Source organism: Ixodes scapularis, unplaced genomic scaffold, assembly GCF_016920785.2.
Source record: "Ixodes scapularis isolate PalLabHiFi unplaced genomic scaffold, ASM1692078v2 PGA_scaffold12__126_contigs__length_90152505, whole genome shotgun sequence".
Lineage (NCBI taxonomy): Eukaryota > Metazoa > Arthropoda > Arachnida > Ixodida > Ixodidae > Ixodes > Ixodes scapularis.
The window spans coordinates 90,076,516-90,091,645 of NW_024609838.1; the positions used below are offsets into that span (position 1 = coordinate 90,076,516).

At 49.1% G+C, this 15,130-nt stretch overlaps 1 protein-coding gene and 1 non-coding gene across 2 annotated transcripts; both read right to left on the reverse strand.

Moving 5' to 3' along the window:
- Positions 1 to 416: 416 nt before the first annotated feature.
- Trnak-cuu lies at positions 417 to 489 on the reverse strand. Its single transcript has one exon. It is a non-coding gene; the product is annotated as a tRNA-Lys (tRNA).
- Positions 490 to 12,092: 11,603 nt separating this feature from the next.
- Positions 12,093 to 14,695, reverse strand: LOC121835294 (keratin, type II cytoskeletal 2 epidermal-like). Its single transcript, XM_042289303.1, has 2 exons — positions 14,649 to 14,695; positions 12,093 to 12,609 (listed from the first exon to the last, which is right to left on the reverse strand). Exons 1-2 carry the CDS (start codon positions 14,667 to 14,669, stop codon positions 12,214 to 12,216), a joined length of 417 nt encoding a protein of 138 aa, XP_042145237.1. The 5' UTR covers positions 14,670 to 14,695; the 3' UTR covers positions 12,093 to 12,213.
- Positions 14,696 to 15,130: the final 435 nt, after the last annotated feature.

Here is a 15,130-nt window from a genome sequence, read left to right on the forward strand (position 1 = left end):
TGCTTCCCCGGTCTTGGCTGTCCAAAACCCTGCTTCCGGCAGGTAAGGACCTTTTCTTACCTTGCCGACGCGGGGGGGGGGGGGGGGGGGGGCATTTTGGATGGGGACATAGTAGTTCTTTTACAAGAGTATTATAATAAATGCTCTGGGACTCTGTCCTTACTTTGGTGCGTGTGTCTTCTCTTGCGCTATATTCGAGAGAGTGAGACAAGGTAGACGATCATTGGCAGTGACGGAAGTATCTATCGAACCGACCAGGGGTAATGTAGCCCTAAACGTCGTCTATATTGCCGTGGAGATGTGGGGGGACCGCGCTACTAGGTTTGACGTCTCCTTTGAGATCGCCACCGCTGTTGAGATAGCCTTTTGGTTACTCTATCGGTACCTGTGTTGGTAGCTAGCAACATCCAAAATGGCACCCAACGTTGGGCCCGAACCCACGACCCTGAGATTAAGAGTCTCATGCTCTACCGACTGAGCTAGCCGGGCAGGGCTTTAGCTTGATCAGTAGCTACACCCAAATGCCGGTGATCTGCGCCGCCTCCGAGGGGAGTGGCATCGAAGGAGCCCACAACGCTGGCTTTAATAGGAGCGGCGTCGGGCTCTGGCCGCAACAGAGAGCCGTCTCGGAAAGGAGAAGCTCCTCGTGGGCCCATCAACCGAGGCGCTGCCACCAATCAGAGGTGCACCTAGCTGGCTCGGCGACAACACGCGGCTTGCATAAGAGGCAGCCGGGTCACCGATGGGTACGAGGGGATCAGAGGTGAGCCCTGTCGTAGCCACTTCTGCCAACGTGATCAGCGACCGAAAATTCGACTGACTCGTCGACATGGCGTGAAAGGGCAGACGACAGTGCAAGCCTAACTTTCAACGAATGCCACGACCGCAATAAAGGAAGTCGTGGCCCCATGTTGTGCGCCAGATATTGTGGGATGGTCACGGGTGGTGGTAACCGAAGGGTTCAGCGGCGGTCTCGAATCGGGAGACGCCAAGCCTACTCCCACACCCCGCAGTTTTCTCTCGAGAACACCGCTACGGGAGGGTCCGAACGTCAGCCGCACAACTGATCGCTTCTCTATAAAGGAGGAGCACGTACCACAATAGGACTGGGTCCAACAGTGTTTATTGGAACACCAAAAGACACACTGTCCCAAAACCCCCGCGCCGACAAGGTCAGATGAAAGGCTCACCCTGTCGACACCGTCCCTAGAGCGCAGTCCAGAGCGGGCAAAGGAAGACTTTCGCGACACGTCCGATCTCTATCGCATCCGCGGGAGGAGTCCCCCGCGTTCCCTAAGTTCGGAACGCGCGTCGACCTCCTCTTCCCGCGGGTGTCGTCCTCACCCAAAACAAATAGGTTCCCGGATGAGCGGGGGAACGGAAAAAGGTCCCCCGGGAGAGATTGAGGAGGAGATCCCTGAAGCTAGGCGGCTCTCCTACGCTTCACGAACAGGTTGTAGTTCAAGGCAGCCAGGCCGAGCGTTCCGAACCACGGCCGTTATACCGGCCATCGGGGAAGGGCGACCAACGGTCCCCACACTTTCTATCATGAAACGCCAATGCTTCGCAAACAACTTTTTGACCAAGGAAACATACCAAGGGCTGGTCATAACTACGTATTCTAATGTCGAATGCTTGAAGTATCTGGTGACAGTGAGTAATTTTCTTTTTGTGCTTACCAGGAAAATGTCGTTTGACCCAACTAAGTCGTTCTTGGGGTGGATCAGAAGATCAGCGGGAAGCAATAGCCAAACAGATGCCAGAGCTGTTCTGTCTGGAATCTAGAAAGTGTTGAAGATGGGTATTGCTTCCAATTCGGATTGCAGTAACGTCGTCTCTGTGGATAACAGCAGTTATTTGTCAACAATGTTACGAGATCAGACAACCATAGCTGAGCAGGCTGAAGAACGTTTCCCCAGGGAAGCGTTAACAACGCTATCAGAGAACCTGAGCGAGGACAAGGCACTACTTCCGACGCCAGATATTGCTGCTCTAGCTATGGTTGGTGGCTACCTGGCAAAAGCTATACGTGAGAGGGCCTCGTGCGAAGAGTGCTTGAGCCTGCTGATGAAGCCGAGCTCTTCAGCGCCATCCGATGCACTGATTAAGCATCAAGACAGGGGCGAGCTTCCCTACCCATCTGGAGAGCTGCTACACGCTATGTATAGCTTGAGGATGTACATTGAGGTTATGCTAACAAAAAAAAAAAAAAAGAAACTTGAAGCGCACGCTGAAAGTACGCAGGACCGCTGCTAAAGTACTTCCAGAGCGCAATCTTCTCGTTTGTACAGTGCCGAGGCACCATGAAAAGCTTCTAGATGTGCTGCTTACGAACTTCTTCCGTCCCATTTTCACAAACTTGGCCATAAAAAAGACGGACAAGCATGACTTCGTGAAGATCTTTCAAGTGAAGCCACTTTCGCGAAAAGTACTAAAATTGTGATTACTGGTTTCGAACAGCGATCGGACTAAAGCTCGTCTGGTTGAGTAGTAGGTTCATAGGACTTTTTGATCGGCATCCTCTTATTCGTTTTTGCTGGTTGCGAATAAATTCAAACGCAATAAACAAGTTTATTTGCCATGGCCTAGAAGGTATGGATTTCCGTTCAATGGGCATTCACTCATGCATACGTATTTTTCAGTATCACACTGTTGTTTACTTCACCTCGGCGCGTCTATTTACGCACAACGAAGAGCCCGTCAGTGCCGTCGGTAGCACGGGTGTCACTGAGCAGGCTCTGACTGTTCTGGGAAGGCAGCACCTCCTGGTGGCGACTGCGGGAACTGGGCGCGATGGTCGGCTGCCTTTGTTCTCAGCGGCAACGCGCAGGCACAGAAAGTATATAAGAGGCTATGACGACACACTCAGGTAGTCGCCTTCGTACCCAAGATCTCGGCCTTACCCTATGTAATGACCTCACATCACCCAGACGTCAGCGCAATCGTGTTCAACGCGACGCCATTCCCAACCTTCCATGGGCCCTTCGACTGCCCGGGAGCACGTGGGACGCCTCTCCCCTCTCATTCGGTAGCGACAATATTATCGTCCGCTATCACCTTCCCCTCCATTTCCGCTTTACGGAAAACTCTTGTAAAGCCTACCCGACGGGCTGGAACCTATTCCGTAGCCTCCTCGACATTGATGCGGACCGCAGAAGAGCCGAGCTCCGCACAGCCCTTCCTCAATTCCGACAGTGCACGACCCCTGACCCCAATGGCATCACTCACACTCACCTCACACAGCCTTTAAAACCCTTCTCGCCTGCATTAATAAAGTACGGCATACTGGGACCCTTCCCGAAGAGTGGAAAAATTCCCACATTATTCTCATCCCGAAGCCCGGTAAGGGAGCCACCCTAGACATGCTCCGATCCATCTCGCTCCCGTCTTGCGTTGATAAACTTATGGAGAGTACGGTCCTCACTTGCCTCATGTGGTTTTTCGACCAAACTGATTCCCATCACTGGACGATGACTGGATTTTGGGCACAGGTATGCGCACAAAGCACGATGCTCCGCATTCAGCAGGAGGTTAATCAATACTCCAGAAACAATGAACTGAGCTGTATCGTTGGCCTCGACTTCCAAAAAGCTTTTTGACACCGTTCACCACTCAGCCATCCTCGGACAACTCTAGCGTCTTACCCCCAGCTCCCAAATCTACAACTAAATCCACAGCTTTCTCACTACCCGCCGCCACGCTATACAGCTGCCCACTTACCGCCAAACCTACTGGGCACCATCTCATGGAGTCCCCCCAAGGCTCTGTTCTCACACCCTTTCTCTTCAACCTCGCCCTACGGCCTATTCTCCTTCTCCTCGAGAGATTTCATTCTCTTTCCTTTGGGCTCTACGCAGACGACGTAACACTCTGGACAACAAGCAACCCCGGCATTTTTTCCTCCCCTCCTCAACGAGGCATGAATATCATTGTCTACTCCTCTCGCCAAGTAGAGCTCATCATTTCCCCTCACTAAATCTAAATTTCTTGTGGCAACTAACCCCCCCCCCCCCCCCCACCGGTACCGCGCTCAAGCTGAGCCTCTCATTCAACACCCTCTACGCTACACACCCCTTCCTCGTCAGTGAACCAGCAAAGTCCTCGGCATCCACCTCACGAAGGAAATCAAAGCCACCAGCTGGCTTCACACCTAGGAGCGTGAGCTCACATAACTCACCCAAATTATCGGCCGCATGACATGCTGCCGCCAGAGCCTCAATGAGCATGACATGCGTCGTCTCACCGAGGCTCTTCTCTACTCCCGCGTTATGTACACCATACCGTACGTGCGCCTTGCTCACTCCCAACAAGAACAACTGAACAGAGCTCTCCGCCCCGCCACCCGCCTGGCTCTTGGAGTACCTTGCTACATCCTACTTTTTAAACTTCAAGAAACCGGTCTTCCCTTCTGTACACACGAGTCTACATGCACCTCTTAACGCAACAATCACGCCCCCGTCTCACACATCACAGTGCAGAGATGCTGTCCTATTTCCACTACATCACCCACCCTTTCCCCATCCTGCCCAAGTAACCCCGTGGGCCTCTTTGCCTCGAATCCACATCCGTGCTCTACCCTGCTACATGCAGCCAGTGAACCATTGTGGCCGCCGGAAGGCTCGCATCTGCACACTACGCTCTCGATATCCTGACACCACACACATATCACATAAGCATATGCTTCCTACTTCGTTGGAATTCAGGAAGGCACGGTGGTGGTCGCCCCGACCTAACAACGCCTTCTCGTCGCCAATTCTCCCATGTCCCCGCCACCCTCTCCCTCAATACCCAAGCCTTAGCCTCCCCCATTCTTTGGCACTCCTCTCCCGGCCATCACATCATCCACACCGACAGTCAGGATGCGCTTCGCGCCTTCATTGACCACGGGCTTCCTTCCCACATTCTCCACACACTCTCAGACCAGCTTTCACTACGCCCCCGCACAACTTATACACTCGATTGGGTTCCAGGCCACGCCGGAGTGCCAGGAAACGAGTTGGCTGACCAACTCTCTTGTGTTGCAATTCCCCCGTTAAACTCGCGCGCTCCCTGGCCTAACCACTACCATCCGCGAACATAGCCCGTCAGGAACGAGCAAGTCGCCACAGAACCCTTCAAGAGCCCCCTGGATGACTCCTGCCTATTCTCATTCCCCTCGAAACCTTGCCCCTGCCAAGACGCCTGCCTTGTCCGGCAAGCCGAGACAAACAGCCTCTCTACCCCTCACATAATTCACTATTCAGACCGATCTCCCCCCCCCCGCAGTGGGCACCTGTGAAAGCAGGTGTTTGGAGAGTGGTGTCTCCACGGACCCCGAGCCATGCGGGTTCGCCTGCCCACGTCTGGCTGTGCGTGGCTTTCCCGTGTCTGGAGAAAAGGGCGTCCTGGTGGTTGAGCCGAGCCCGGGGTAGGTTTGGACCCTTCGGGGCCCCCCGGGTGAGGCAATACACCACTTCGGCCCCTGCTTCTCATAGACGGGAGTCCTGGTAAGGCCGGGCCAGGATGATTCAATCTAGTCGCCTTTTCTTCTACTATCCCCTCCGATCTTTCGCTTTTTACCTTTCCTGGTTCTTTTTCTTCTCTCTCTCTTATCTTACTCCTTTTCACCCCTCTTTGGCGGCAGGCTAGCCTTGGGTGGCGATGGACCTCTGTCTTAACTCACACTTGGGTATAGTTTCCCGGCAGCACTGTTAGCGTAACGTCTCTAGCCAAGCCCTTCTTGTTATGGTGCGTTACCTAACCCCTTGTAGGGCTCGGTGGTGGGCGGTGCACCGCAGATTCTGAACACTATTTGCCCTCCTATGGCGCCCCACCCCTCAAAACCCCGTTCAGGGCAAGCCTTTCAAAGGCGTTGTCTTGAACAAAAGACCATTGACAAAGATCCTGAAGTCGAAACATTTACGAAGTTTTTCGTTGTTCATTCGCTCGATGAACAAAAACCTGTTGCAAAGCTGTCGCCTTTTCTTGTTGCCAAGGTATTGGAAAACCTTGTCGGGTTCTCCTACAAGGCTAAAAAGCCGCCCGCCGGAGACCTGTTAGTGGAGGTAACCACCAAAAAAACAAAGTGAAGGGACCCTGAAGTTGATCAGTTTTCTTGATGTCAAAGTGTGGGTTAGCCCTCACCGCACGCTCAACATCATCCGTGGGGTCTTCTCCGAGGACGACTTCTTGCACACTAGTGAGGAAGAACTCCTCGAGGGACTCCAAGGTGTTGGTGTGCTTGCTGTTAAGCGCATTATATTTTGAAGAAATGGTGAGGAAATCCCTTCGAAACACGTCATCCTTACATTTGAACGACACACACTGCCAAAGACCATCAAGGCAGGCTACCTTAACTGCCGCATCCGCCCCTATTTCCCCAACCCTCAGCTGTGCTTCCGTTGCCAGCGCTTGGGCCACGGATCGCGCAGCTGTCGAGGGAAGGAGACGTGCGCAAAGTGCGGCAGCCACGAACATCTTGCCAACATCTGTGAAGATTCCATTTCCTGCGCCAACTGCAAGGGTCCTCACCCTGCCTACTCCCGCTCTTGACCCTTGTGGCGACAAGAAAAAGAAATCCTTACTCTAAAAGCCAAAGAAAACATATCATATCCAGAGGCTAAGCAAAGATCCTCCTTTCTTTCGAAAGGAGGATCTTTGCCTCCGACGCGGTGCGCAGGGGCCCTTTACCGCGAACGAAACCGGAGGCCACCTAGGTCTCGCCTGAAGCCCTGGCAGTGGCCCTTCGGGCCCCAACCCCCCGTAGGGGCAGCAGCTCCCCCCAACTTTTGGAGAGAGAACACCAGCTGCCCTGAAGTCTAAGGACAGGCAGGCAACTTCATCGCCAGTCCTTACTTTGACGCCTTCCCCCAGTGAGAAAGAGCGACACTCTCGCCCCAACTCACTGGGGAGGGCCTCCTCCAAAGAGCGGCCCAACTCTCGTTCTGCTCTCCCAGTATCCAAGGGGCCGGAGCAGGCAGAGTTGAAAGACGCTCTGCCCAGCACCTCCGCTGCCTCTTCGGCAGGTTGCGGCCGGAGCTTGGCTCCCCGTGATCCAATTCGGAAGAAAACGCTGGCTAAAACCGGCGACACGACTCAAAAGGCAGACTTGTCCACGGAGATAGACGATTCGGCTGCTCCTGCTTCTGACTCGGATAGCATGGAGTGGCAGACGCAGACCCGTGCAGGGAAGAAAAAAAAAAAAAAAAAAAAGAGAAACGGTAACTGCGCCGAAGTAATCCAAGTTGTTTCTCTCCCTAGTTTTAATCTTTTTACTACCTAGTTTTATTGATTTACATTTTCCGATATAAACGAACTTTATAAATGGCAAAAGTAAATTTTATGCAATGGAAGTGTCGCGGCCTTTTAAGAAATATTGATGATATAAATCATTTCATGGATGAGCTTCGGCCACTAGCTCTTGCTCTTCAGGAAACTCATCTTCATGATCGCTTTCCTCATATTTTAAGACGTCACCGGGTCTTTAGAAAGACCGTCTTAGTGATACTCCCTCTGGTGGCGTGGCAGTGGTTGTACAGGGTGGGGTCGCCTGCTCTGAGGTCCCACTCTGTTCACCACTTGAAGCCGTGGCAGTGCGCCTTCTTTTGGATTGCCTCATAATTGTAGTATCACTTTATTTACCACCTAACACTCCATTACATCTTAGTGAATTACAGGGTCTTATATTCCTAACGAGCGTGTTGGTACGAAGTACTAGAAAACAGAAAGTATAAAACAGAGAGAGGACGAAACACAGACGAGTACAAAAAAGATTGTACTCGTCTGTGTTTCGTCCTCTCTCTGTTTTATACTTTTTGTTTTCTAGTACAGGGTCTTGTAGGTCAGCTCTCACAACCCTTTATTATTCTAGGCGATTTTAATGCCCATCACCCCCTATGGGGTAGTATTCGTTAAGACTCTTGTGGAGGTGTAGTCGAACGTCTTTTATTGGCATCTGGGCTATGCTGTCTTAATGGGAGAGAGCCAACATTTTTCAGTGCAGCTTACACCACATTTACATCCGTAGATCTTTCGATTTCATCCCCCTCATTGTTTTCTTGATTTACTTGGAATGTTCTCAACAACCCTTTTGGCAGTGATCACTTTCCGATTGTTTTAGGGAGCGTTATTCAGCTGCCCTCACTTTTGAAACGAATCTCTAGGTGGAAGTTAGATAAAACTGACTGATCACCGTTTTGGGTTAAATTCCACTTTGGACCCTTCTCTGCATTCTTCTATGTCACCCGAAGATGCTACACTGTATATTACAGAGCAGATACTAAATGCTGCTGAGGTGTATATTCCACGAACCTCTGGTAATGTGTCAAAAAATGCCAACAATGGTGGAAGGAGTGTGCCACACCCTTAGCGGATCAAAACAGGGCTTGGGGCAAATTTCGCAGATATCCCAAATCACGTAATCTCGCAGAGTTCAGGCAGCGGACAGCTAAAGCCCGTTGGACCAAACAGCAGTCAAAATGGAAATCCTGGATGAAGTATGTTTCTTCTATAAATAGTTTTGTGCCAGCCAAGAAGGTTTGGGATAGATACAAGAAAATAAATAAATCCCTACTCTTGATGCCCCTTCTTCATCTTTAGTTGACATCGGCATCATCCTTGGTGAACATTTTTATAATATATCCAGCTCAGCAAACTACAGCAATTCATTCAGTAGATTTAAATCTTGTGCAGAGCGACAAAACATCTCCATGTCTGCGGAGACTCGGAGCCTTATAACCAGCCTTTTACGCAGTGTGAACTTGAAATGGCACTCGACATAACGAGGGTTTCTGCTCCAGGGCCCGATACAGTTTATTATGAAATGCTTCGTCGCCTTTCTCCTGAGTCCCTGAAAAGCCTTGTTTTGTTCTTCCATTTATGGTGGGGAAAAGCCTGCTTTCCCCATGCCTGGAAGCTTGCACATGTCATCCCGCTGCTAAAGCCACAGAAAGACCTTTCACTACCATCGAGTTACCACCCAATTGCTCTGACGAGCGGTGTTGGGAAAACATTTGAAAGGCTTATAAACAGGCGGTTTGTATACATATCATAAAAGCAAAAAGGTACTTGACAAAAATCAGTGTGGGTTCCGCCGAGGTCGATCTACTCTCAATAATTTGGCTCGCCTGAAAACCGTTATACGCGAGGCATTTGTGAACAAGCAGCACTGTGTTGCAGTATTTTTTATTTAGACAAGGCGTATGGTACCACATGGATATCTTGAAAGACTTGTATGCTTGCAATATCCGTGGTGGGATGTTGCAATGCATTAAGAACTGTCTAACAAACAGAACCTTTCAGGTCCGGATTGGCAGCACCCTGTCTAAAACTTTTGTTCACACAAACGGAGTCCCACAGGGAGGCACTTTGAGCGTTATTTTGTTTGTACTAAAATTGAATTTTATCGCACGAATGTTACCTCAATCTATTTCCTACTTTCTTTATACTGACAATATAGAGATCTCCTCATCTTCTTGCAATCTTTCTAGTCGTGAGCGGCAGTTACAACTGGCTATAAACAAACTCTGTAAGTGGGCAGACGAAAATGGTTTCCAATTCTCTGTTGCAAAGACAGTCTGTCTGCCTTTTTCCCTACGTCGCGGGCTCTCCTTAGACCCAGCTTTGGAACTAAACGGGACTCTGATTCCTGTTAGGAAGGAGCACAAATTTCTTAGTATTATATTTGACAAAAAACATACCTTCATTCCCACCTGAAATTTCTCAAGGAAATTCGCCTTCGTTCCACAAACGTTCTGAAAGTTTTGGCTCAAAAATCATGGGGTCGGATCGGAAATGTCTTTTGTATTTGTACAAGGCGCTTGTGCAATCTCGTCTTGATTATGGCGCCGTGGTGTACGGATCAGCTCGCCCATCTTCTCTCAAGATGTTGGATCCTGTACATCATCTTGGTTTGCGTTTGGCAACGGGTGCTTTTCGGACGTCGCCTGTACTTAGTTTGTATGCGGAATCAAATGAGATGTCGCTGTGTAAAAAACGTCAATACCTCAGCCTAACCTGCACGTCTAGGATCCTAGCAAACCCTGATCACCCAACGTATCATTCCGCACAAATGTCTCAATTCTACCGTCTCTTTGAAAATAAGCCAAGCATTGTCAGACCTTTAAGTTTTCGTATAGAGCAATTTCGTTCCTCACTCCAACTTCGTCTGGAAGAACTTAACCTAATTCAGAACACAGTCTGCGTTGCGCCCAGGAATGTGGTGTGTGTTTTTTGCGACTGGACTTTAACTAAGTTTAATAAGAATAGCATACCAGCTCTTGCGATTCAGCAGGAATTCCTTCAACTGGAAGAGAAATATAAAAATTATGCTCACTTTTACACGGACGCTGCAAAGACTTCATCTTTTATCGGTTGTGCCCTGCATTCAGGTCGTTCTGTTAGAGTTAAATGTCTAGAGGAATTTGCGAGTATATTTACTGCTTAAATCTATGCTGTGTCTTTTGCGTTGGATTATATTCTGAAGACTAAAACTAGACGGGCCGTAATATTTGTGGACTCTCAGAGCGCCATTACTGCAATATGCTCTCTAAAAGCGACTAAGAATATACTAATAACAAGCTCCATGTAAGCAAACCAGTCCTTGGGTCATGGGAAAGCTCCTCACTTAAGAACCGCCTTCACGAAGTTGTATTGTGCCGGCTTCGAATCGGCCACTCTTTCCTTACACACAGATAGCTCCTCTGTGGGGAGGATCCACCAGTTTGTGAGCACTGTGGAGACCATCTTACTATTCTCCATATTTTGTGGCTCTGCCCGGAATTCGATACTGAACGACGTGCTCATTTTCCAGAGTTTTTTTAGATTTTGTATTCCATTTCATTCCGCTCTCTTGCTGGGAAAGCACCCTCTCGTTCCTCTTGATTGAGTTTTATCATTTATTACTAGTACTGGCATCATACACTAGATTTAGTCCAGCTATTTGCATGATCAACTTTTTGTAATGACGTGACCGTAGGAGCTTCATTGGTTAATTTAGTCTGCCGCAGTATGGCCTCCGTTGCTGTTGCGTCATGAAACCCGCAAACAACAACAACCCCTCCAGCCCAGATGCGCTGATTGCTCGGGATACCCTGACACACCGCAGGTGCTCTGGGACTGCCCATGCACCCTTCTATCCCGCCAGCAACACCTTGACACCCTCGCACCCAGTTCCCAACCTCATTCTCTCCAGGAGTGGCTCGTTCCCCCTGAAGTTGCGGACGCAGTGGCATCATAGATTAATATACACAGAGTAAAGGGAGGACACTGCCATAAGGCCCCAGCGGCCCAGATACACTACTGACAGCTAGCGCTCCTAGCGGGCGGTGTGAAACATAATTTGGTTACGTATTGTTATTCCCTGGTACCCTTCCCTCGTTGGCCGTCATTGGCTGCCACCCTCTTCTGGAGGGAAGCGAACTGTAGGCCTTTTATGCACCGCGTATTTGCTCATATTTCTATGGCACGAATCTATCTCTTCGTGTGTTTAAAAAATATTCGTGTAAAAAAAAAAAAAAAACTCACATGCTTTTTTTTAATACAGACAATATATATATATATATATATATATATATGTCTCAGAATCTAGAAAGAAAACGACATGTGATCTATACTGCCAATAATACCCATTCTGAAGTCCTATAATAAAAGCAAGGTAGCCACCATGGTCACCGATTGCCTAAGAAATGCGCCTCTTATTGTGTTCACGCTTTTTTTGGTTTGGGATGTATCACCGACGTTCTTATCGGGTCACAATCTGAGTGCCTGCGGAGCGCTAATAAGATTCTCGAGACTGACCACGCCCAGTGTTTCTTAAGCCCTTAATGTGTATAAAAGCTACAGAGCTGCCGAATTAGTGTCATTTGGATGCGACGCAAACGGGTCAAAGAAGAATTATCCCAAATGCAAGTAAATATTTGTTAGAATGTTAAGGGACGTTTCCAACAAAGAAGTACAAATGAAAATGGGTCTAACTAAAAAAGATCGACATGAGAATGGAACGTTGCGACATCTGTTCAGTAAAATTACACTTTATTGGTATTTCTCCTCCATGGCCAACTTCCATTGGCGCGCGGGGCTGTTGCTTGCACTCGCGGGCTTTGCGTGCATCCGGTACCGCTGCCGTTGGTGTTGCCAGCGTGATGGGCGTCGGACATATCGTCGATAAATTTACAACGCGCACGAGGGTACGAGAACGACCCAAACGTTTTTTGGGGTGTTGGTTTCCCGACGGAATCACCACCAGCCGCCATGGCCGCCCCCACCACCGTATCCGCCACCACCGAATCCACCTCCTCCGAAGCCGCCTCCTCCGAAGCCACCTCCGCCGTGGGACACCGTGGTGTAAGTGAGCACCGGCTTGATCGCGTGCGAGACGGTGGCCACGGGTTTGGCGACGTAGCTGACCACGGGCTTGGCGACGTAGTTGACGCTCACCACCGGGGTCTTGACGTACGAGACCGAGGCGACGCCCACGCTTCCGCCGTCGTCACCGCCGCCGCCGAATCCACCACCGCCGCCGCCGCCAAAGCCGCCTCCGCCGAATCCACCGCCGCCGAAATGGCCGCCGCCTCCTCCACCACCGAAGTGACCGGCGCAGGCCACGGCCAGAAGGCTGGAGAAGATCACGACCTGTGGAAAGAGCGGCGTGAGAGGCGATTCTATACTTCTCGATTGAGATATCTAATACTGCTAATACATCATATAAAACACAGCGTTTAGGCCTTGTCTCAAGCGTCTTTTTTTTTTCTTTTATCCAATCACACTGGGAATACAAACAGTGCCTGCGGACATGTTTCAAGCAGCCGGAGACAAACTGACTTCCAACAGGTGCGTCCGCAGATATTTTTCTCATAATATCTGCAGCTATGAGTTATGAGCTATGAGTGACTAAGACTTAAAGAGAGGGAAAATTGAATAACCTGTTAACACTGTGATATGTCCGCCTTTGTTTCGGAGTGCCACTCCTTTTTTCTGAGCTTTAAACCAAGGCGAGAGAATACTCAGTCCGGGGACTGTGAATGTCCCCGCAGCGTTTGAGAGCCCGCAGAAGGGAGTTGCTGTGAATGCACAAAACGCGCTTCACAACCCAGTAGACCACGGCCGACAGAAGGTGGTCTAATGAAGCAGTTATTTATATTGACACAGGCGTTCAACTTTTCAACCTCCTTACATAACGGTGCGCTTTGAATGTCGAGTTCGACACAACTTCGCTTAACTCCTCGGGGGTTGTTCTTTTCAATTGGTTACAATTCAGTTTCAATTCTTTAGGTGGACTTTGTCCCGTAAATTGTCCCAACCTTTATCGTGAGCTACCGAGGCGTCCTACAATTTGAAATACTTTGGTTATCTAAAATAGGTACACATCACATTTGAGCTGTATGTGTATAAGTTCTAAAGCAATCTTTTTATCTCCATTTTCTCAGCAGTGCCAAAATCAAGCAGTTTTTGAGATTTATACTAAGTTACTTGGAGGTTAAATCTTGGGAGAATCTAGTTTCGCAATTTTTTCTTTCTTTACCAACTATGCCGATCTGAATCATTGGAGGTTTTCGAGATCATATCTTATGTTCCATCCCCCGTTTTCCATGCAAAAAAAAAAAAAAAAACGCTTAGTGCCTTATGGTCGTGTTTTGGTATTCTCTATAATGGTTATTACACCAAATATTACTTTCAACCGACTATGCCTCCCATTAAGCCACACTGCGTGGTTGTATTTGCCGGAGCCTTTCTATAGCCGCCGGGAAGTCAATCAATCAATAGAAATTACTACTTTCAGTTTTTTTCTTACTCTTGGCGTATATCTGACAATTTTCTTTAAACGAATGTTTTTTTTTTTCCAAGGTTAATGAGGTTGGCGTAAAATTCGATGAGCGCTTAGTGACGGAAAACATTATATTCAAGTTAAAAAAAAAAATCAGTATGGTGGTTTATACCTTCAGAAATTGTGAAATGCGTTTCACGTACCAGATATGTGTATGCAAATTAGTTATCGCCACATTTATTTAGAAATATAGAGAATTAGAGTTGTGCCAGCACACTATATAGCCATTGCTCTTGAGCATAGGCAATTTGAAAGCTCATCATTAAGACGGGGTTGCTCGTAGTCGGAAGTATGCATTATCAGAAACATTCGTTGTTTTCTGTAATAATGTAGAATGATTCCTAAGTAATCTTATAGGATTGTAACCTATATAAGGGGTGTAAATTCCACAAAATTAGTTATCACGCCGCGTTACTACTAAAATGATACTTTCATATCATTCGGTCCCATTGGAATGGCAGAAATATTTGCCCTAAGACGCATTGGCTTATAAATTAACACAAGAAGAAAGATCTTCTCGACTCCGACCTACCGCCCGTTCGTCATCTGCTATCTTCTGAAGAGAACACACTACACTCCCTCTCATACGATGCGATGGAACTTAGTGTGAAACGGACCCTATGTTAGTCTAAAATAAAGAGCGGAAAGTTGAGGGTGGAAAGCACGGAGGAGCGTTGAAATATTTTGTTGCTTCTCGGGCTGTATGCGAGCTGGAAGTCTCGGCTCATGCGAATTCTTCAAGCAGGAGGAGAGCTTGGAGGCTAAGACCGCGAACACGGGAGACAGTCGGAAGCGTCAGGGCAGAGGCCCATTGCACCTCGGCGCACCGCACGGAGGCTATACTCACGGAGGCTCGCATGACTCGCATCTCAGCAGGCCAGTGGTGACGTTTGGTCCGAGTCCCCCCGGCTTTTATACCTGAAGTCCGTGGCGAGAAGAAAGCTGCAGCGCACACACACACAAAGCGGAGGGAGGAAGCGCAGGGGCGGAAGTCGCGGCTCCATTAGACGCTTCACGCGTCCGAGAGGCCCGCTCGAATCGCTTTCTGCTGACCGCGTTCCAATGTCAGTCGTAAAAGCGAGGGCGAAAAGATGCGTTTGTCTCGACCGCCTTCTGCTCCAGAGCTGGTCCGATGTCCGTTCCCGGGGGTGTACCCAGGAAATGGACGACGACGCGCCGGAGGCTGTCTTTCACATTAATGCCCAAGTCCCACTTGAGCGACAAACGGAAACAATTGACAGCGAAGAGCCTCAAACCAAATTCTTTCGCGATTTCACAGGTTTTATAGAATAAAGGAGGCTGTGCTCACACCCGAGCACCATGCACGCG

Excerpts from the sequence above, each read along its gene's own strand:
- LOC121835294 (XM_042289303.1), bottom strand. The coding sequence starts at position 14,669 with ATGCGAGTCATGCGAGCCTCC. Across the intron at positions 12,610-14,648 it reads TGCGAGTCATGCGAGCCTCC|GTCGTGATCTTCTCCAGCCT; the intron begins GTGAGTATAGCC and ends CTCTTTCCACAG.